At 48.1% G+C, this 21875-nt stretch overlaps 1 protein-coding gene across 1 annotated transcript; it reads right to left on the reverse strand.

Annotated features, from left to right (window-relative positions):
- Window positions 1–915: 915 nt before the first annotated feature.
- Window positions 916–21522, reverse strand: Kif18b (kinesin family member 18B). The gene is made up of 16 exons (XM_075990582.1): window positions 21400–21522; window positions 12115–12441; window positions 11391–11548; window positions 10978–11082; window positions 10640–10750; window positions 10364–10561; window positions 10078–10254; window positions 9448–9522; window positions 9216–9313; window positions 8423–8591; window positions 7772–7887; window positions 3788–3993; window positions 3004–3529; window positions 1937–2020; window positions 1373–1458; window positions 916–1231 (listed from the first exon to the last, which is right to left on the reverse strand). Exons 2-16 carry the CDS (start codon window positions 12431–12433, stop codon window positions 1155–1157), a joined length of 2505 nt encoding a protein of 834 aa, XP_075846697.1. The 5' UTR covers window positions 12434–12441; window positions 21400–21522; the 3' UTR covers window positions 916–1154.
- Between the last annotated feature and the right edge of the window lie 353 nt (window positions 21523–21875).

Consider the following 21875-nt stretch of genomic DNA (forward strand, 5'->3'; position numbering starts at 1 on the left):
TAAGGAAGAAAATACCGTGTATGTGCATATGTGCAGGCAACACGCATGTCACAGCACGTGTGTGTGTGTAGGGGGTTAGAGGACAACTCTGGTGGCTTCGGGGATTGAACTCAGGTTGTCAGGCAGGCCTACAAAACGAGCGCTTTTACCGGCTGAGCCGTCTCCTAGGCTCATGGAGAGGCTCCTCCCTGGAGCGAAGAGCCAGGTTCAGGCCCCAGAACAGAAGGCTGCAGGCGGCCAGGCAAGCACCTTACCCCTGAAATACAGCCCTAGTTGTCCATTGACTTTCTTCATGTTATGTGGCAGAAGTTGGCCTCTAACTCATGATCATCCTGCTTCAGTTTCCCAAGTGCTGGGATTACATGTGTCACCACACTCAGCTTGAGGTAAGAAAGGAAAGGGGGCACTAACCCATGAGGGTGTAGCAGGAAGAATACACTCCAGGGAAAGAGATGATCATTACAGGAGAAAAATCTATAGATCTACAGGCATATACCTGTGCATATACATATAAATACATATGTATATATGGAGAATCTAAGGATGAGAAGGACACTTAAATATCAGTATAACAGCTAGCATTTATATCTAAGTGGTAACATTAAGGTTATATTCTCTTCTTTTCTTGTACATTGAGTGTATTCCCTGTGTCTAGTGAGTGAAAGTAATACTTTATGAACCTGTCAGGAGCTCTATTGTCAACAAGGGGTAAGGCATTCCCGCCCCAGGCTGTGGGCACGGGGTTGAAGATGCCAGACTTGTCAGCAAATCCCCCCTTGGTCCTCATCCGTCTTCGCTGTGTAGAGGCCACCACTATGCAGAGCCTGTTGTCAGATATGAGCGTTAGGGGTGGAGAACAGAGCGCAAGAGCTCCCTGCTCGTATGGAAGCTCTGTGAATTAGAAAGCTGGCAGGATGCTGTAACATAGCCACACGTTTAATACTCACAAACGATAAATGAAGTTGAGTGTAACAGAGATTAATAGAGAAGGCAAGCGGCATATGGATGGTTGGGGAGGGGTGTTAATACCGAAAAGGCATGTGTTAATTGTTCCAAGGGCAGGAGGGCAGGTCAGGGGCTCATGGTATTGGCAGCTCCAGAGAAAGCTTAGAGGTGTTGGCGGATCGGGACGAACTTGGAGGCCTCACGGTCAGTTAACAGCACTCTGTCACCCCACGCAGTCCCTTGTGAGTTCTCTGGTCGCCAAGGCACTGGGGACTCAAGGGTGGTTCTGCAGGCCAGTTAGAGAGGGGTACAGAGGGACAAAGTGAGGTTCTGTCCCAGTCCCCTTGCCTCTCATCCCATCCTCGTCCTCCATCCCATTTTCATCTGCTTCCCCTGGTCTGCTATACTTGCTCCTAGTTCCAGTTACCTGGGACTGTGAAGGTTCTGTCTGCCTTCTTCAAAGTGCTACTGGGGAGGCGGGCAATGCAGCTGCGGCCTCGGGAAACTGAAGCCCTGAAGAAGAGAACACAGGGAGGCAAGAAAGTGAGAAGGTCACAGGCGTGTTCTGGACAGGGATGCATGGGGAAGGGAGGCAGCTAGACACTAAACCTCAAGGGCAAAAGCTGAACAGCCATTTTCAAAACCACTTGAGAGGATGGGAGGCACAATGAGGGGAGGAGAGGCTCGTGGAATGAGGGACACACAAGAAAGTTGAGGTGAGAGAAACCATCTGATCAGTGGATTAGCCAATGAATGATGCCAATCTCCCCCAGGGCTAGGGGTCTAAGGCCCATATCACCTCTGGGAAAACTTCCTGATAAATGATAAGCAAAGACCAGAGAGATTCCAGTCAGAGAACTAAATGCTGGCCCTGCTCACAGGACCTCAGCTACTTTCTCTAAGGAGGCCAGAGGAAACCAGGTGGGGGCCTGTGCTTAGTTGGCACTTACTGATCTGGTTAGGGCTTTCCTCTCCCCACCTCCAGCCTCACCTCACAGTCTGCCTCTTCTTGCCGGCAGTGGTCGTAGGTAGAGAAGACTTGGGGCCCTTCATGGTGAACAGGAACACAGGTGCACTGTGGGGGTGGGAGGGGCAGATCAGGAGGAAGCCAGAAATGCCACTGACCAGTCTCCTCCCTCCAGTCCCAAGCTCGCAGGGAGAGAGGTTGGACCAAATGACCTGAGGCTTCTTTCTGCTAAGAGGTAGTCTCTCTCCCTGCCTCTCTCAGCCTGCGCTGACAGCTGAGTGACAGCCCTGCTCTGGGAGAACATCCAGATGTCAGTTTCTGGCGTGTCCTGGGAGCTGGAGTTCAAGCAATTTCACCCTTCCACCTGCCCAGCTCTGAGCTTGTTACTGAGAGCTGGCTCAGGGGCATGGAAGGTGTGGGGCTGCGGCTGGGCAGTCTGCTGGCCTCCGTCTCAGTCCTGAGCTGGCTGCGTTCCCTTCCCCTATCATTCATGTGGTTCGAGGGTAAAGGTAACAGCTCATCTTTGCACTGGAAAACACTGAAGAAAAGTTTTCCTTTTCTCGTGTTCCACATCTCCTTTTGGTTTTTTGAAGCAGGGTGTCATGGTTAGACAGGAACTCGCTCTGTAGACCAGGCTGGTCTTGAACTCACAGAGATCCGCCTGTCGCTGCCTGAGTGCTGGGATTAAAGGTGTGCACCACCACACTCAGCCTTCCTTCCCTATTCCAGATGCTGGGATAGAGAGAAAAATCTGGAGTACATGTAGATGAAATAGGTACTTGTCACAGAACCAAAACATGGCCTAAGAACAGACAGAGCTGGGCTTGTTAATTCCGGGTTCCCTGATGACCCTTCTTAAGTTGACGTCCCATTAGCATGCCATGAACCAGCAGGGTTGGCGGGACGAGGCATGGGCTCAGGGGACTCAAAGATAAGCCATGTTGCCTTACAACTGCAAGCTTTGTTTTCCTGGGCCTGGACACAAGGCTGACAAGTGACCAAGGAGAGACCAATGGCAAAGGTCTCCACTCTGAGAGTCAGCTGCCTGCCTTCCATCTCCTGGGAGAAGTGGGAGATGCCTGGGAACTCACCTGGGGATGAAGGGCTGATCTGTCCTGTTCAGCTGCTGGGGGACTTCCTCCCAGCCAACACATTCGTGGGAGCTGGGTTTGAGGGGGGACTCCTCATAGACATTGAAGGTGGTGTTGAGGTCACGAGTGGGTAGGGTAAGAGGAGTGGAGCAGTTCTGTAAGGCAGAAGGGCCCAGGGGTGCCCGGTTTTTAATGACTGTAGATGGGCAGACTCGAGAGGAGGGGGAAGAGGCCCTTTCTCCTTTGGGAGTTCTGGGTTCAGAGGAAGGCTGGGCCTTAGGTAGAGAGCCTCTCCTCAGGCAGGGAAGGAAGGACTGGCGCTGGCGCTTAGTCTCCTGGTTAGGGTCTGGAGGACTGCCTGGCTCTCTAGGATTTAGTTTCCTTTTCTTCTTCTTCTCCTCGGCAGGCTTTTGGAATGTCTTATCTGAGGTGAGGTCAGGTCCAAGCGGGATTCCCAGAGTGTGTGTGAGGCCATTCAGTTGCTTTGCCATGGTCCGGGTCACAGGACCACAGTATCCTGAAGACTCTGGATAGAGAAGGAACATGCTAAAAGGGGACCTGGGGCTGGGGGATTGTAGAGAACATGGGAGCAGACACGGGAGGCACAGAAGAGCCCTTAACTCCTCAGTTCTCTTTGGCCTGTTTGTGCACAGAAACCCACGACCTTAGGCTCCAGCCTCCCACCACAGCATACCCTGGCATCTGAGGCCCCAGTCCAGCCCCTGGCTACAAGTGGGCCTTAGAGACTGCAACAGCAGGTGAGACAGAGAAAAGTGACACTCACTGGACTCCAAATACAACTCCTGAGCCAGAGGGCTCCCCCTCGCCTGACCAGAAGTCCTGGGGCTCTGAGTCCCAAGTTCGGTGTTTTCCTGGTGAACCAACTGCTGTAGGGTCTCGAATTCTGAGATCATGTCAGGAGTCAGGAGGTTGGCTGCCTGCAGCAGGGAGTATTGTCGCTGTGCCAGGCATAGCACCCGGAGGGCCAACCTAGAAAAGAGGACAGAAAATTTGTATGTGACTTAGACCCAGCCCGAGCAGGTCTGTTGTATGCTGACCCATCGCTCTATCTAGATGTGGCTTAGGACACTTGGTCTACTATCTACTATCTCCCTTCTGCTTCTTCTGCTTTGCCCCAGACTAGCTTGTGTCACCCCCCCCATGCCACCCCGCCATGGATCCTGCTCTGAGGCACCCTCACTGAAAGCTAACACCTCCAGATAATGGTGGGAGGTGTCCCCTGTTATACATCCCTACGACAAAGGCTTGACTTGAGAAATAGGAAAAAGGTGCCAAGTGACCTTGGACTTGGGAAGTCTGAGTTCCTCCTCAGCTCTGCCATTTAATAGCCTTTAGTCTCGCATAGCCCAGAGTGGCCTTGAACATGCTACAGTCTGAGAATGACCTTAAACTCCTAATCTTCCCTCCAGTCCCGCTGCCCAGCGCGAGGTTTATAGATAGCACCACTACTCCTAGCTTAGAGCTGTGGTCCTATCTCTACCCTCAGGGTTAGTTACGAGCCCAGATCCAATCAGCCCTATTCAAATCTCAATGCAGGATCCTCACTGCACTGGTTAACCTCAGGCCCGGCAGCTTTAATGGGATGGTAACAAGTACCACTGCATCACAGGGCTGCTGGAGACATCAGCTGAGGTGTTTATTGGTTCTTCGAGGCACGGTTTCTCTGTGTAGCCCCGGCTCTGTAGACCAGGCTGGCCTAGAAATCAGAGATTCACCTATATCTGCCTCCGAAGGGCTGAGACTAAAGGGTGCACCATATCTGGTTTTGTTACTGTGGTTTGAGACAGGATCTCATCACGTAAGTCTGGTTGGCCTAGAACTCAGAGATCCACCTGTCTAGACTCCTAAGTTCTAGGACTAAAATGTGAGCCACCACACCTGGCCTAAGTGACTTATTTTAGATGCAGAATATTTAAATAATGCCTGGCACACTGCAAGCTATTGTTTCTGTAAAATGGTATCTACCCTTGCTGGAATAAGAGGAGATTAAATAAGAGGCTATGTTGATTGTGGCTTTGAGAAGACCCTTGAAATGCATTTGGAGATGTGTTTGCTAGCTAATAGTAGGGACCCTGAAAAAGTGTTTGAAAATCAACACACATTTCACATGTACCAGGGGACTATTTAAAGGAAATTCTGAGGGTAATGTGATTATTGATATTGTAAATTTAGAATCTCATAAAGCAAATTTTCTTCCTCTAAGGCATGCCTGTGATAAAAGAAATAAACACAATTTCCTTGGTAAGGCTTATTCATGGCAAATGATTTATCCTCAGGTAACCACCTGTCTGGACTCTCTGAACCTCTTCACTGGCCAGTCAGTGCGTGCTCAGGAAACACAAACTCATTTGGCAAAGGCCCCTCAAGGCCTCACTTTGTGAAAGCAGGCAGGACATTAACTAACAAGGACACAGTGGAAACTCTGTATCTTTCTGAGCCACTATTGTGAGGAAGATCTGAATTCTCTTTTTTCTTCTTTCTCTCTCTGTTTTGTTTTGTTTTTTGAGACAAGGTTTCTCTGTGAAACAGTCCTGGCTGTGTCTCTCTCTCTTTTTTAAAAAGATGTATTTATTTATTATGTATACAGTGTTCTGTATGAATGTATGCCTGCAGGCCAGAAAAGGGTGCCAGATCTCTTTACAAATGGTTGTGAGCCACCATGTGGTTGCTGGGAATTGAACTCAGGACTTCTGGGAGAGCAGCCAGATATCTTAACAGCTGAGGCATCTGTCCAGACTGCCCCCACCCCATCTGAATTTTTTTCTTTTATTTTTCGTTTTTTTTTTTTTTTTTTTTTTTTTGAGACAGGGTTTCTCTGTAGCTTTGGAGCCTGTCCTGGAACTAGCTCTTGTAGACCAGGCTGGCCTCGAACTCCCAGAGATCCACCTGCCTCTACCTCCCGAGTGCTGGGAATAAAGGCATGTGCGTTTTTCAAGACAGGGTTTCTTCTGTAGCATTGGAGCCTGTCCTGAACTAGTTCTGTAAGTGGCCTTGAACTCAGATTTGCCTGCTTCCGCTGGGATTAAAGGCGTGTGCCACCACCGCCCAGCTTCCCTTATGAATACTTAAAAAGAGTGTTCTTTGGGAGAAATACGTGGGTCTGGATGTCAGATGACTCAGGTTTGGGTTCTGTCTTTGCTCTGCACCCTGTACAAAGGCTACAGCTCCCCAGTTGACACATGGCAGTTGGACTTTCAAATCAGGTTTCCAGTATTTGTAAAACAGCATGGGAGGTAAAAGCAGGTGATCTTTGTGAATTAAGTAAACCCAGTCTACATAGTGAATTCCAGGACAGTCAGGGTTATGTAGAGAGACCAACCAACCAACAAGTAAATAAAATAAAAAAGAAAGATTATTCCAACAAGAAAAAAAAAGGTCTTGAAAAACTGAACAGTAAAAAATCTCAAACCTGTTCTGCCCTGGTGGCCCAAGGCTCTGGGTTCTAATCAAGTCTAAGGAAAATTCCAATTATCTGGTTGTCAGAGCTTTTTCAAATGCAAAGGATCCCACAATGCTCTGAAGCAACTGACACTTGGGATCCTGTGCCTTATTTTATTAGTATTTCATCTCAGAGAACTCAGAGAGAATGGAAGACTTATGATTCTCAAATCATAGCCTAGATAGAAATAACTTGTCAGAGGCCACTAAACCACTACAGGCAGAGCAAAAATGATGATCAAGTGGCCTCTCTTTATAATGGGGAACACCAAGCAGAAAGACACTGAGTCCTCCACGGGAGTCAGTAGTTGGGAGGCCAATGGGACATCCCACCCACATCTCCCTGCCTCCTCGGGGGCCCAGGGAGTTGGCAGCAGGAGACAGATAATGAGCCTTTGATTATTCAGGCCGCAGCATTTTTGCTGAGTCGGGAACAGACACTCCCCGACAAGAAATAAAATTAAGCAGGCCCTTCTGTCCGGAAGCTTTAAATACACTGCCTAGTGTGAACCGTGCAGGGGAGGGAGAGGGGGCTGACAGTAGTGATGCTAAGTGGCAGGGGGTTTGTGTACCGGGGCCACAGGAAAACAGGAGAAAAACTCCTCTCTGTGGCCCAGAAGAAACGGTCCAAATCTTTTCCTCTTTGGCTTGGGGTGGGAGATCTTATTTACAATCTGTTGTTGAGGATGCATAGGAAAACCTGACTCATGAAGGTTGCCCCCCCTTCCGCCTGGGACCCGGCTCCTCTTGGCTATACAGGGACAGCAGCTCTGCCCATAGACTGGAAAGCTGTCTGCCAGCACTCTGCCTTACCCAGTGCAGCTGATGCTGTCTATCTGAGAGGTGTGTCTGTGTGCGTGCGTGCGTGCGTGCATGCGGGCGTGTGACTATGGTTGTTTTGCTTTCCTTGCCTGTTAGGTTGCCAACAATGCGGCATAATAAAGAAGATGGAATCCATGACCACAGCAAGGGCTTGAAAACTGCATGGGGTAAGGTTGACAAAAAGGGACTTGAACCTGGGCATGGCGGCGCACGCCTTTAATCTTAGAACTACATAGGCAGAGGCAGGAGGATCTCTGAGTTTGAGGTGAGCCTGGTCCACAGAGTGAGTTTCAGGACAGGCAGGGTCACAAAGAGAAACCCTATCATGAAAAACAAACAAACAAATGAACAAACAAACAAACAAAAAAAGGGACTTAACTGTCAGCTAAGAACTGGAACTTTCATGACAATCTGAACACCAGCTCCCATCTCAGGAACCTGACCTGTCCCTCCCCACCTTGGACTCAATTGGCGAGAAGACACCTACTGCTTAAAGTGGTTCCCGTCCAGTTTCTGTGATGAGTGTTGACTCATGACTGGCTTCGGCTGCAAAGTCAGACTAGGGGACCCTGGCAGGTTCGGCTCTGGCATCTGGTCTGGAAACTAAAGGAGGAGACGGCATTAGTAGTATAGCTAGGATGATCTCCCAAAACCCTTCCCCTGGGCTGCTGACAGGAATCAACAGACAACAGGGCTTATCACTAAGCCTGAACCCCTGGGTTCAATCACTGGGACTCACACGAAGGAAGGAGAGAACCAACTGTCATTTGTCCTCTGACTCATACATATGCATATGGCATGGACACACACACACTAGATAGATAGATAGATAGATAGATAGATAGATAGATAGATAGATAGATAGATAGATAGATAGATAGGGACAGATAGATAGATAAGATAGATATAGGTAGATAGATATAGACAGATAGACAGAGAGACAGAGAGACAGACAGACAGATAGATAGATGTAGATAAATAGACAGATAAGTAAGTGTTACAAAAAATAAGTAGAATCCTTCTCCCCCTTCTCCCAGCTACTTGCAAGCATGAAAGCACCTGGTCGATTGGGAGTTCCTTTATGATGTTCCACCAGCCCAAGCCTTCAAGGCCCAGGCTTCCCACCCACATGTCCTACCTGCCTGTCCTGTGGGGACCGCTCCTGCTCGGAAGTATTGTCCTCCAAAACCTTCTGGTCCTGAGCCTCTGACTCCAGGCTCTCCTCTTGAAGGGTCCCACACTGTGCGTGGAGTTCTGGGGTGTAGGACTGGCTGGAGCACCCAGGCTGTAATGGGGAGCTGGGAAGGCTAAGGAAGAAGTGAATTTTGAGATTCTGAGAGGCCTAAGAGGTGGAGTAAGCAAGGGGAGGCAGAATGTTTTGGAATCTGGTGGCAGAGTCCATCTGCAACAGAGTGACAAGTGAGAAGCCATTGGGAGTGGGGGGTGTCAGAGATTTTCTGGTTCAAGAGACAATGACACCCAATCCCTGTTGACCTTCTCATTTTATAAAAAATATTTATTTATTTATTAGGTATACAATATTCTTTCTGCATGTATGCCTGAAGGCCAGAAGAGCACTAGACCTCATTACAGATTACCTCATTACAGATGGTTGTGAGCCACCATGTGGTTGCTGGGAATTGAACTCAGGACCTTTGGAAGAGCAGGCAACGCTCTTAACCGCTGGGCCATCTCTCCAGCCCCCCTGTTGACCTTCTCTTGATGAGGAGTCACTGCTGATATGGCTGGGTGTTAGTGCTTCATCTAGGTTACTATTAGTGGCTAGTTGCTGGGTCCTGGCTTGGAACCCCTCGTTTAGGTGCTAGAATGCAGGCAAAGATTCCTAACCCACCAAGTGGCAAAAAAGAATGGGGTTCATTCTTCCTGCAGCTGATCTAAGGGATGAAGCAGGAAAGGGCAGCCAAACTCACTGTTGTGGTATGCTCAACTTGGGGTGCTGTGGGGAGTTCTGCTGCAGGGCCTGGGTTCCTGCCTCATACACCTGGAGCTTCTCCCTCAGGGCCGCCACCTGAAACAAGAGCAGCCCAGTCCTCAGAGCCCCAGGGGACCACAAAAGCCAGGGTGGGCACAGAACCCCAGCAGGACTGCAAGCTTCTGTGCCTTGCTCCCTGCCCCAAGTCTGCCTCCTAGATGGTTCCTCACCTCAGCCTGGAGCTGCTGGCAGATGGTGGCATACTGGCTGATGTGATGGTCCAGGCTGATCACGTTGCTCTTCAGCTGCGGTGGGCACACAGAAGAGACTTGTTTGTTTATTCAAACAAATGACAATGCTCTCCATGACCACGAGCTGTGTGCGAAGCCTCACTCATGGTACCGTGACTCTCCCAAGTCAGGTAACAGACCAGAGGTCTACTGTAATGTGCCTGGGACCACAGCAAGAGGCAGAGGATTGTGTGTGGCCTGAACCCTGACAGTAACACTCTACCCAGGCAGCGGCCTGTTCTGTAGCAGCTCCAGGTAAGCAGGGTTCACTGCGGAGACAGACAGGGGAGACTGGAATTCCTCTGCTTTTGTCTGAGTCAGTGAACATGGGCATTGATATCACTGTATTGATAATACAGTTGTTGCCTGGAGCAAGTCTGGACACTCTGCCTCAGTGGAGCTGAGCTCTTCCACAGGACAAAATATTACTGCTTCTATTACAAAGAGCATTCATGGCACAGGGGACCTTCCTGAGCTGGGGAACAATAAATACAGATCTAAGGTGGCTTGTCCCCATCTTCTCTCAGGCTGGGGCACCCTCCACATGCAGGACATCCCCGAGGCATGTACCGTGAGTTTGATTTCCTTGGCACGGTCAGCATATTTGAGGGTGTTGTAAGTATCCTCATAGGTCAGGCTGGAAGGGCTGACCGCAGCAATCATCACAGTGCGGCAGTTGCCCCCAATGGAATCCTTGAGCAAGCGGGTCAGTTTGCTGTCTCGGTAGGGCACATGCAACTTGCGACCCTGGGGAAGTAAGTGGCTAGCTGGGTTAGATCTCCTGTGCTGGGGGGAAAGACCATTGGTTCAGGCGTTCGTTTTCTGCTCTGGAGGTGCTGGACCCACTCTGCATTACCTTTGCATCGGCCAGGGCGTTGAGCACATTGATGAGCGCTAACAGAGAGCGGTTGATGTTGGCACCCTCCCGTAGCCGCTCTCCTTTGGCATGGGTGCTAGATGCCCGCTCTGAGCCAGCCAGGTCAATCAGGCTCATCTTGGCTACTTGAATGGCCTGGGTCAGCCCTGGAACCCGGTCCCGCTGTTTCACAAAGATCTGGGGGCACAGAGAGTAGAATGAGGAGTGTAGACATCAGGGCCCCCAGTTGTAGACTGAGCACATGATGTTGCTCACCTGGAAGATAGCATGAGAGCGGGAAGACGTGGCGTTGGCATCCGTGGGATGCTGTGTGCGGCTGCAGTTGCCTCTGGTCAGCATCTCTAGTAACTGTGCAGCTGAGGCTGGCTACAGAGGAGATACCCAGGGAGGGGGCTGTGATCTTACCACCAGGGCTTTTCTCCTGGCAGAAAAGGCTGCTCTTTAGAGCCTGTCACCCTCCATTGCTATTGCTGCCACCACCACCACCACTACCACCACCACCACCACAGCATTCAGGAGATTCCCAAATTGCCACCTGAGGGAACTCCAGAGGACCAATGGAGTGGCTGCCACACCTGAGGCCCAGCATGTACCTGGTGGAAAGAGAGTCCCGGCACCACCACTCCCTTATCAGGGTCCTCACGAATGGTGAGGGGTCCTTTGGGCTCCAGGAGGTCATGGATCTGCTCGTTATACACCTAGGAAAAAGGACAAGAGGAAGAGACTTAAGGAAGAGCGTGTTCCCTGGGACAGCAACAGAGCACTGACTGGGGGACTCGGAGGGGACAGACTTAGTGGAACCAGCGTTGAGACACCAGCCCTGAAAGTAGCACTTTGCAGGTCATGTCCGATGACAAGTGTAGGGAGGTCAGGTTTCCTTTCCGCATGGTCTCTCACTGGGCGATGTCTGTGTTCCCTAGACCCTCTTCCCCAGGTCCCACTCCACCCCCTCTTCAGGTGTTCTGAGATTGAAGTACGATGTGGGCCAAAGAGGCAGCAGCCTTACCTCCAGGTAACTGATGAGCACCTCAAACTGTTTTTCTTCCTGGCGGGCTTCGAGACGCCTATAGAGCTCCATGGTGGTCAGGTACATGATGCCAGGGTCTCCCTCCCTTCCCAGCATGGTGTGTGTCTTCCCGGCCCCAGTGGCCCCATAGGCAAACACTATAAAGGACAAAATGGGGAAAGAGGGTGGCAGCTGGGCCAAATCTCCCTCTCTTAGGGCTATCTCAGCACGTTTCCGCCAGGTTCAACCTTCCCAAGTCCCTTTCCCCTGCTGTCAAAGCCCGCAGTCCCAAGGCTTCCACCACAGGTGTTCCCTCAGTGCTCAAGTTCAGTCGTGTTCTCCCGGGGCCCATCCTGATCCCCAGGACCTGTGGATCTGCACTGGAGCTGAGGACTACCCTTCCTTCTCCAAGCTGACAGAGGTCCACAGTGTTCTCTTGCCATCACTCACCTGGGTTTATGGTGCGTACACACACACACACACACACACACACACACACACACACTCACACTCACACTCACACACCCCTTCCCTCTAGAGCATTTTAAGCACCAGGAGTTCAAAGCCATGTCTAACTATTTGGCTAGTACTGTAGACTAGGATGCAATGGAATGCGTTGTCTAGTCAAGTGAACGAATGGAACCCAAAGCAGAGAGCGGAAGATCCATGAGCCCCTTCTCTCAGAACAGCTAGGGAAGCCCACTACCCAGCAGGCAGTTCTCACCTGAGCAGTTGTAGCCTTGGAGAAAGCTGTCAAGGATGCTGTGTGTTGTGTGCTGGAACACATCTTGTTGAGTGGCCACTTCACCAAAGACCCGGTCAAAGACAAATGTCAGATCTTTGCCCTTCTTCTTGGGGCCATTGTGGGAGCCACTCCATTTTAGGCCAGGAAATCCCCCGTCACACTCCTCGGGGTCAAACACCAGCACCCGCTCATCTACCACCTGAATCACAGGCCGCCTCTGACTCTCTAGCTCCTTAGGGGTGGGAGGCCTCACCCGCACGACCACCCGAACCACGCTGTCTTCCACAGCCATCACCATGGCAACACCTGTGCAAGAGACATGACTGAGATGAGGACCAAGCCAACTCAAGAGTATGCTTCAATATTAAAGGGTCTTTCCCCACCTTCCAAAGTGGCTGACCTCCACTTTTCTTTGTCCCCAAGGAAGCAAGACATCAATAGCAGTATCAATTATTATTATTATTTTGCTTTGTTTTGTTTTTCGAGACAGGGTTTCTCTGTAGCTTTGGAACCTGTCCTGGAACTAGCTCTATAGACCAGGCTAGCCTCAAGCTCACAGAGATCTACCTGCCTCTGCCTCCCAAGTGCTGGGAGTAAAGGTGTGTACCACTGCCCAACTTTATTATTATTTTTTAAGACAGGGTTTCTCTGTGTAACAGTCTTGGTTGTCCTGGAACTCTCTTTGTAGACCAGGTTGGCCTCGAAATTACAGAAATCTGCCTGCCTCTGCTTCCCAAGTGCTGGGATTAAAGACATGTGCCCATCACCGCCCAGCAGCAGTATCAATTATGAATGCATATTTTTCTCACTTGAAATACCACTTGTCATATTCAAATGGCTATGCTTCCAAAAGTCTTTTACTGAACTTCCTATATTTTCCAACCAAGTCATTTGGTTATGAGCCAGCGAGATGGCTCAGCAGGCAAAAGTGCTTGCTGCCAAGCCTAATGACATAGGTTCAATCCCCAGGACTTCTGCAAATTGTCTTCTGACTGCAACACATGCTTTGTGGCATGGCCCTCTTCTGACAAACAAAACATAGTAAATAATTTGTCCATACTTACACCAGTGTCATACTTTCCCTACCGCTAAACACACTTTAAAGCTAAACACACTTTAAAGCTAGATGGCCTGACTGGACCTTTCTGTGACTTTCTTAGTCATCCCCAGGCATTTGTTATGCCATTTGACTTTTAAAGAAATTTTATTGGCACTAACCCTCGTTACGCAAGACTACAGTCCTAGCTATAGGAAAGGATGAGGCAGGAAGATTATGAGTCTGGAGTCGGCCTGGGCTGCAGAGTGAGGTCCCGGCTCAGATAAATAAGTAAATAAGAAGGTTGTAGCCAAGTGTTTATGAAGCTCTGGCTTCCATCCTAGTACCAAATGGGAAGTAAAAAAGAAGTAAATTGGAAGTTGGGATGTAGTGTAGCAGAACATGTATTCTAGCATATATGAGGCCCTGGGCTTGATTCTCAGCACCATTAAATACATATATCATACATATCTAAATACATAAGAAAACAAAATGTATTATTAACCCCAACCCACAACACCCTTTCCTCTCAAAAATAACCCTGATGTGATTACAGCTGAAATTACATCAAATTTACATACTTATTGAACATTTTAGGCTGGGTGTGATGACACATGCCTTTAATCCTAGCACTGGGAGGCAGAGGCAGGAGGCCTTCTGTGAGTTCTAGGACAGTCCGGCAAGAAGAGATTTTCTGTTTTTAAAAAAGTTCCAGATATTATGTAACTACATTGTCAATATATTGTATTTTTATTTTAATTATGTATATGTGAAAGTATGAATTTAATTGCTTTTCAAAAATACCCATTTATTGTGTGAGAGAGGGTCAGAAGACAACTTCGTGGAAGTGGCTCACTACGTTCATATTTACACAGGAACTCAGGCTGCCAGGGTTCTTCAGCGAGCACCTCTACCCACAGAACCATCTCACTGGTCCAATTTAATTGCTATTATGAATGGAACATCTTCCCTACTTCCATTTCCAACTGAGCTTTGGATATGGGTCTTATATTTATCACCCTCAAATTCTCTTATTTAATTCCAGTACTTTTTTCTCGGGGGTGGTTGAGACAGGGTTTCTCTGTGCAGCCCTGGCTGTCCTGGAACTCGCTCTGTAGACCAGGTCAGCCTCAAACTCAGAGATCCACCTGCCTCTGCCTCCTGAGTGCTGGAATTAAAGGTATGTGCCACCACTGCCAAGCTTAATTCCCGTACTTTTATGTTTCTTGGACTTGTCAAATAAACACTTACATATTTGAGGATTCCCCCTCCCCCGCCTTTCTCCATCTTTAAAACAACTTTTTTTTCTTATTTTCAATAAAGTCGCTGGGTAGTGGTGGCACTTCCTGGTAGTAGTGGTTGTATATATCTTTAATCCCAGCACTCAAGAGGCAGAGGCAGGAGGATCTCTGTGAGTTCGAGGCCAGCCTGGTCTACAGAGCAAGTTCTACAAAGCTATACAGAGAAACCCTGTCGAAAAACCAAGAAAAACAAAGTCCATGTCTATGTGAGAAGGTCAGAGAACACCTTGTACAGCAAGCACCTTTACCGGCTACTAAGCCGTTCTCCAGTGCATTCTATTATTTTAAATAGAGTTGTTATTAGGAAGATATTGAAGCCAGGTGAGGTGGTGGCACACACCTTTAATCCTAGCACTCAAGAGGCAGAAGCAGGTGGATCTCTGTGAGTTCAAGACCATCCTAGTCTACACAGAGAGTTCCAGGACAGGCTCCAAAGCTACAAAGAAACCCTGTCTCGAAAAAAAAAAAAACAAAAACAAAAACAAAAACCCATCTTCTGATAATGTTTATGTGTTTTCTCTGCCTGGGGTACATCATTGGCTATTACTGGTATCAAAAGCAACCATGTATTCTTAGGGAAAAACCTGCCTCAAATGTGGTAAACTTGTAACATTTTTATTTGTGTTGAGATAGGGTCCCAGGTAGCTCAGCTTAGCTTTGAACTTGTTGGGCAGAAGAAGCTTCAATTACTGCCCTTCTTGCCTCCACCTCCCAAGTGGCAGGATTACAGATGTGTGCACCACACAATTTACTGGGTATACCCAGTAAGGACAGACAAGCATAGTCAGCAATTTTCAGGTGGCTTTTTATCCTTTATGCAACAATTTTTATTTTATTCTATTTTTTGAGATAGGGTCTCATGTAGCCCATGTTGGTTTTTTGACTATGAAGCCGAGGCTAGTCTTGAACTCTTGATCTTCTTGTCTCTACTTCCCAAGTGCTTGAATTGATACACCACCACTCCTGGCTTACTTTTACTTTTTTGAGATAGATTTTCAAATGGTCAAATTTGCTGACCCTGAACTCAGCATCAGTATGTTCAGGATGATCCTAAAAGCTGCTCCTTCTGCCTCTACTTCCCAAACGGTGGAGTTACAGGTACACACCACCATGCCCAGGTATTTTTTTTATGACTTCTATGTCATGTTTAAAACATTTGGTTGCTGGGCTAGGGAGGCAGAGGCAGGAGAGTCCATCTCTGTGAGTTGGAGGTCAGCCTGGTCTACACAGTGGGGAGTTCCACGGCAGCCAGGGCTACATCGTGAGACCCTGGCTCAAAAAATCAAAATAGAAAGAAAGAAGACATTTCTTCTCCAAAGCAGCAGGTGCTTTTCTTCCACTCCTGTCCAATATCTTCCCTTCCCCCATTCTGTGCTTTAAGGAGATAATTTGTGGTGACTAATGAAGGAGTTTTAGAAAGATCTTTCTTTCCAACTGGCAATCAGTGATCTCAAGATCATTTATTGAAGACGATTTCTTTCCAACCTATTTCAAATACAACTAATGTTTTATAGAGACGTGCACTGATTTGTGAGTTTACTCCGCTTTTCTGGCACACCAGAGCTGTAGTTCCTCTGTAATGTGCCACCTCTTGTATTTTTTCTCAGTTATTCTTGGACATCTTGCCTTGCATGTGATTTTAGAATTATCTTGTGAAGCTCCATGAAGAAAATTCTGCTAAGATTTTAACTTGGATTATTACTATTATTATTATTGTCAAGACAGGGTTTCACTGTAGCTTTGGAGCCTATCCTGGAACTAGCTCTAGTAGATCAGTTGGCCTTGAACTCATGAAGATCCACCAGCCTTTGCCTCCTTTATGCAAAGTGCTGGGATTAAAGGCGTGCACCACTACCGCCTGGAAACTTGGATTATTTTTAATTTATAGGTTAATATGATCAGACTTGGTATCTTGATGAAACGGAAGCTTCCCACCTAGGAACCTGCTGTCTCTTTCCATGCACTTACAACTTTATAATCATCAGTAAAATTTCATAATTTTCCTCCCATGAGTATCATACATTCTTGGTTAGGTCTATTACTAGTTATTATGGTCTTTGTTATATTGTGAATAGACACCTTTTAAAATTGCATTTTCAGAACCATATTTTGCCAGAATATAGGAAAGCTTTGTATATCTGGACGCATACCGTGCATCTGCCCGGAATACCAAATGTCCTTATTAGTTCTAATAGACTGCCATTGATTCTCTTAGGCCTTTCAATTAAATGATAATACAGTTTGCAAATAATGACAGTTGCTTTCTATTTTCAGCTCTCTTTATTTGGTTGCCTGCCCTCCACTGCCCATTAGGGATGTGGGAATGGGTACTTGGTGAGATGGTTTCTCTGTATCACTCCCCGAATCTATTGATGCAGAGGGTAAGAGAGCAGATTCCCCAGGGTTGATCTGGTAATAATTCCAGAGGTTTCCTCCCTGTAATCATTTGGTGTTCCTTCATACCTCTGCGCCTGCCTCTTCATTTCTCCTTTGAGCAGACTACCAAAGGTAGGAGTGGAGTTTGGGGGATGCAGGCAGGTGTCGGTCAGCTTAGCCCGGCTCTAGGGACATATTAACATGGGGAAGCAATGGGGTTGTTCCTGAGGGACATGAACAGATGGATGCTTTCCCAATAAAGGTAATATCTGCTGATCAGTCATAACGAAGGCTGTTCAGCAAGGTGGGGCTGAGTATTCTGGCTAACAGCTCAGGGTAGAAGTGAGCTGATTTGAAACTCCTGTTCCTTCACCCCTAAACTTAACTTCTTCCCAGCACTGAACAAGGGAAAGATAGCAACCAGCAATAATCCTTTTATGTGTGTATAATCCAGTTTTCGTCCCAGCAATCAGATTGTCATAATACACACATTAGTGAAGAACTCACTGTCAAGGTCCGGTCAAAGCCCCATGCACACATCATCCCCTTTTATTTCCACTGCAGTCCCACAAGATGGATAGCATTATTACACTCATTTTTCAGTGAGGAATTGAGACAGAGAGGGTTAAGCAACTTGCCCAAGGTTTCAATACTAGTGAGTGATGGGGCCCCAGTTCCATCCCAGGCAGTCTGACCGCAGAACCCACCATCCTGTCTGATAATGATATTATGTATTGTGCTCTGATGATCACATGATTTTAACAGTCCCTTATGCTTGTATAATTATAATCCCTCTTTCAGGACGAGATGGCATGTTCCGGAAGTACTTGCAGATATTTGCAGATATATGGACTCTACCAAATTTTCAACACCAGAGTTCCTTTTTCTTGTTTCTCCATTCACACCCCCCGGAGACCCGTTTCTCTGTGGGAGAATGAAGGCAGAGCAGGCTTAGGTCTGCGCCGGCTGCCTCCCTGGCAGTTCCAGAGGCCTATGGGGAGGGTTCTGGCTGAGGAGGAGCCTCAGAGCGGCCTAACATTCTAAGCAGGAAATTAAAAAGGGCACTGGCAAAGAGTGCGAGTAACCTTTACAGCTCTCTCCTCCCGCCTTCTGAGGGCCAGAGGGGCCAGTCTGTTTGCCTAATGAGATGTTTTCTTTCTTCCCGAGACAGTGCTGAGGGCGCCAGGTGCAGAATGTAGGGTAACACTTGCCATGGGTGCCCCAAGGACACCTGGGTCCTGGTCTGCGCTCAGCATCTGACTAGTGGGGTGGTCTTTCCGAGAGCCACGCCACCCGTCAGCCGCACGTCAGCTTCCTGCTTTGGAAGCCAGCGAGAACAGCTACCAATCTGCTCCCACCCCAGGGGGATGGGGAGATTAATGAGAGAACGTTTGTCAAGTTTGCTTTGATCCTCGCTTGGAAAGAGCATTTCAGCCCAAAGTACAAGGGAGATGATTCTTTAATAAGATCTTCAGGGTTCTCAGGCAGGCACACTCAAGTCCTATTTCTAACCCTGGGCAGCTCATTAAAACCCAGAGGCAAGTGCACTGCTGAGCTGGGGCTGGGAAACCAAGATTTAGATGTATTAGGGGTGGCTTCTTTTGCCCATCCTTGTAGGGATGAGATCAATCTCTGAGGGCCCTGGAGGAGAATTTCTTAGGACTTGAGGGGATACCCCTGCAGATGGTGGGAGCTGAGGAGGGAGATGAAGGAGTACATCCCGAGGACACCCCTGTCGCAGGCCCAGCTACAGCCCCTTTCACTGATGTTTACCAGTCCTCGGACTCGTGTGTCTTGTCTTACCCACGCAACGCAGGCATTTGGGGACCTGTCCCAGCATGCAGCAGGTGCTGAACAATACTTGTCCTGGGGATGAATAAGGGCCAGAGAAGAACAGAGCTGGAACCCGAAAGCCTAACAATAAGTATCATAGCTAACACTTACGGAGCGCTTCGCTGAGTGTGCCTTGTGTGCAGAGCGCGCGATGCTAAATGCTTTACAAATGGTTTCTTTTAGTTTCCTTCAACAGTCCCATTCTGTGAATAGGATTCTTACCCGAGACGTAGAAGCAAGACAACCCACTCAACAGATGGTAAGCACTGCTCCACCCTTCCACACTACTCCTGCCCTTCAGCCAGCTTAGTCTTTTTGCTCCACCTGTGGGCTTTGTATGTCCCTCCCCTTGGTATCCAGAGGACAGTGTGCACTATAACTGGATTCTCTTCTGCATGGCTTGACTTTTAAATAGAAAATCATAGGCTCTTCTTTCTCTATCCATGCTGGGTGTTGCGCTCGCCAGGCAGGTGTCCTAGTGCTGAGCTGTTTAATGTCCCTTTAGTTTGCCATTTTCTCTGGTCTGGATACACAGCTCAGTTTGGCCTGGAACTTAAGATCCTCTCTCTACAGCCTCCCAAGTGCTGGACTCTAAGCACAGGCCACCATGTCTCCTTTGCCTATACTTCCCTATCTTCTAAATCGTGATTTACTTTTCTTGTCTTACAGTTCTGGCTGGGAATTCTATTACGGCATTGAACGGAAGCAGCAATAGTGAGCATTTTTCATCTCTCCTCGTTGTACAGGGAATGCTCTTATTATTTCATACGGTGTAAGTTCAAGGGTATTTGTCTCCATTTCCAGTTCACCCCCACAAATACACACAGACGCTGGATGTAGGCAGTGCTGAGCATCGAACTTAGGGCCCTGAGCATGCTTATTTCTGATTCCTGATGTTTTATTTGAAGTTTTAACAACCACACTTATTTTTTATGTACTTGTAATTCTAATCAGGTTCAACATAAAGTCTAAATCTTAAGATAGAATGCAAATGTTTGCTTTTCTAATTGGCTGTAAATATCTGGGAATTCAGTCGGGGGTTTCCATTTATGTGAAGGTAAATTTTAAACTAATTGGCCTTAGATCAATTAGGAATTTTTATAACTTCTATTTGGGGAGGAAGGGGTGGGGGTGCTAAGAACTAAACTCAGGCCTTAGTACATGCTGGGCAAGCACTTGCCACTAAATCCTGTCCCCAACAACTGCTACTCACCCTTTACTTCTAACTGTGACGTTCTATTTAACTGAGTTCAGTGTACTTTTTTAAATTTCCAAATGCGAATTTATTTCTTTCATTGGTATTTGTTTGTTTGTGTTTGTTTTGAAAGAGTCTCACCATGACTGGCCTTAAACTCTGAGATCCTCCTGGTCCATATCTCACCTGGGATCACAGGTGCCAGGATTATGAAAGCATTTTCCTGTGCCTGGCTTGTGTTTATAATAATTTAGCCGCTTGTAGAGAGAGTATGCAGCTTACACAGGATTACGACAACTCCCCACAGTTGCTTTGTCACCAGACAGAGAAAGGCTTTACAAACGTCTCTAACAATATGCTGCTTTTATACTTTCTTTAAATGGCACCAGGGCTGAGAAATGGAGCTCCTTGGTAGAGTGCTAGTGGTCTTGGATTTGATCCCTAGACCGTGAAAACAGAAAGGAAAAAAAGTACAAAATGGAGCAAAATTGATATATGTATGTGTGTATATATATGTAATGTGTTTGTGTGTGTGTGTGTATGTATGTATGTATATATATATATATATATATCAATTAATTGAGAATGAGACACCTTAAAGACCTGTCTGTGTGGGAGTGGGATTCAATAATGAAATAGGCAATGAAGAAATGGGGTGGGGAGATTGAGGGAAGTGGTGTTAACACCAAAAAGCTCATTGGGAAAAATAAAATTATAGCTCTTCTGCCGAGCCAGGCTTAGCTATTCTGTGCCTCGGTTTCACAATATGCAAACTGTAAGTAATATTATTATCTGTCTCATCAGGTTATTGTGAGGCTTGAATGAGTTCGTTCCAACCTGAAACTGAGTTCATGTAAGTGCCCAACAAATATTAGACATTGCTAGTAAAATTATAGGATACAGCATTTCCCTTGATACACAGAACCAGTAAGTTCAATAAACTATTTTAAGTTCTTTGACTCTGTCTTTTAAATGTCACGTCAGCAGCTCAACTGTTCAAAGCTTTTTTTTTTTTTAAATCGATCTTCCTGGTAAAACACAGACCTGCTTTTCTTTCACTCCTTTTCTGTTTCGTTCACGACAGTGTTTTTACTGAGTGCCTCGTAAACCAAGTTGCAGCGCCCCCACACCCCCGACCCCTGACGCACAAGGCTGTGTAATCCACTCTGACAAGAGTGTGGAGAGGAGCGTGGCTACCCCACGCCGCAGGGCTATCCAGCTCTCCAGGTCTAGCACACAGAAAATCCCAATTCCACCTCACTCTCGAGGAGAGGCAGCTGCTACGGAGCCGGGTGCATCTTTCAAATGACCGGTGTACCTGAGCGGGCCAAATATGGGTGCCGGACGGCGGACACAAGGGTCGCGATCTGCTGTACGTCTGATGTATAAAGAGCCCTCCTACTCGTCCCTGCCCTTGCCAAACGAGCGCTGGCTTGGGCTCCGGGCGGCGGCAGCCGGGCCCGCGCGTCCGAGCCCTCCGCACCGAGCCCGCGGGACCGTCGCCGCCGTGGGCCAAAGCTTACCTTATGTCGGTTCCCGCCGCTGGTGTCGCGGGTGGATCACGCGTCCCTCCGCCGCAGACCCGAGCCCACGGACTCGGGAGAGAGCTCCCCCACACCTTCTAGCACCGAACCAGCCTTCTTCCGGCGCGGAGCGTTCAAATTAGCCGGTCCGCTCATCCGCGCTTCCCATTGGCCACCGCCGAGCTCGCTAATTGGCTGTTTCCTAAGAAACAAAGACAGCCCGAGCTGCGCCTGCGCACTTGCGGTCTAGCTTGCGGGAGGTTCTTTGGCAGAGACTGGACTGACCAGAGTTGCCGCCCGAAACCAGTCCCCACCCCCAGCTGTAAAACGAGGGGCCCCGCCCCATCTCTGTCGTCTGTTTGCTGAGCTCCGCATCAGTTACAGCGACCACATATTCGACAGGATTTTAAATCTGTTTCTGTTGCCCTAACGGGCACCCTCCTTTCTGTAGTGGCGCCTTCCTTTAATCTCGTCAC

Source organism: Microtus pennsylvanicus, chromosome 11 (genome assembly GCF_037038515.1).
Source record: "Microtus pennsylvanicus isolate mMicPen1 chromosome 11, mMicPen1.hap1, whole genome shotgun sequence".
In the NCBI taxonomy this organism is placed as follows: domain Eukaryota; kingdom Metazoa; phylum Chordata; class Mammalia; order Rodentia; family Cricetidae; genus Microtus; species Microtus pennsylvanicus.

Excerpts from the sequence above, each read along its gene's own strand:
- Kif18b (XM_075990582.1), bottom strand. The coding sequence starts at position 12,433 with ATGGTGATGGCTGTGGAAGACAGCGTGGTTCGGGTGGTCGTGCGGGTG. Across the intron at positions 7,888-8,422 it reads GGTCCCCACAGGACAGGCAG|TTTCCAGACCAGATGCCAGA; the intron begins GTAGGACATGTG and ends CTCCTCCTTTAG. Across the intron at positions 3,994-7,771 it reads GACGGGAACCACTTTAAGCA|GTTGGCCCTCCGGGTGCTAT; the intron begins GTAGGTGTCTTC and ends CCTCTTTTCTAG.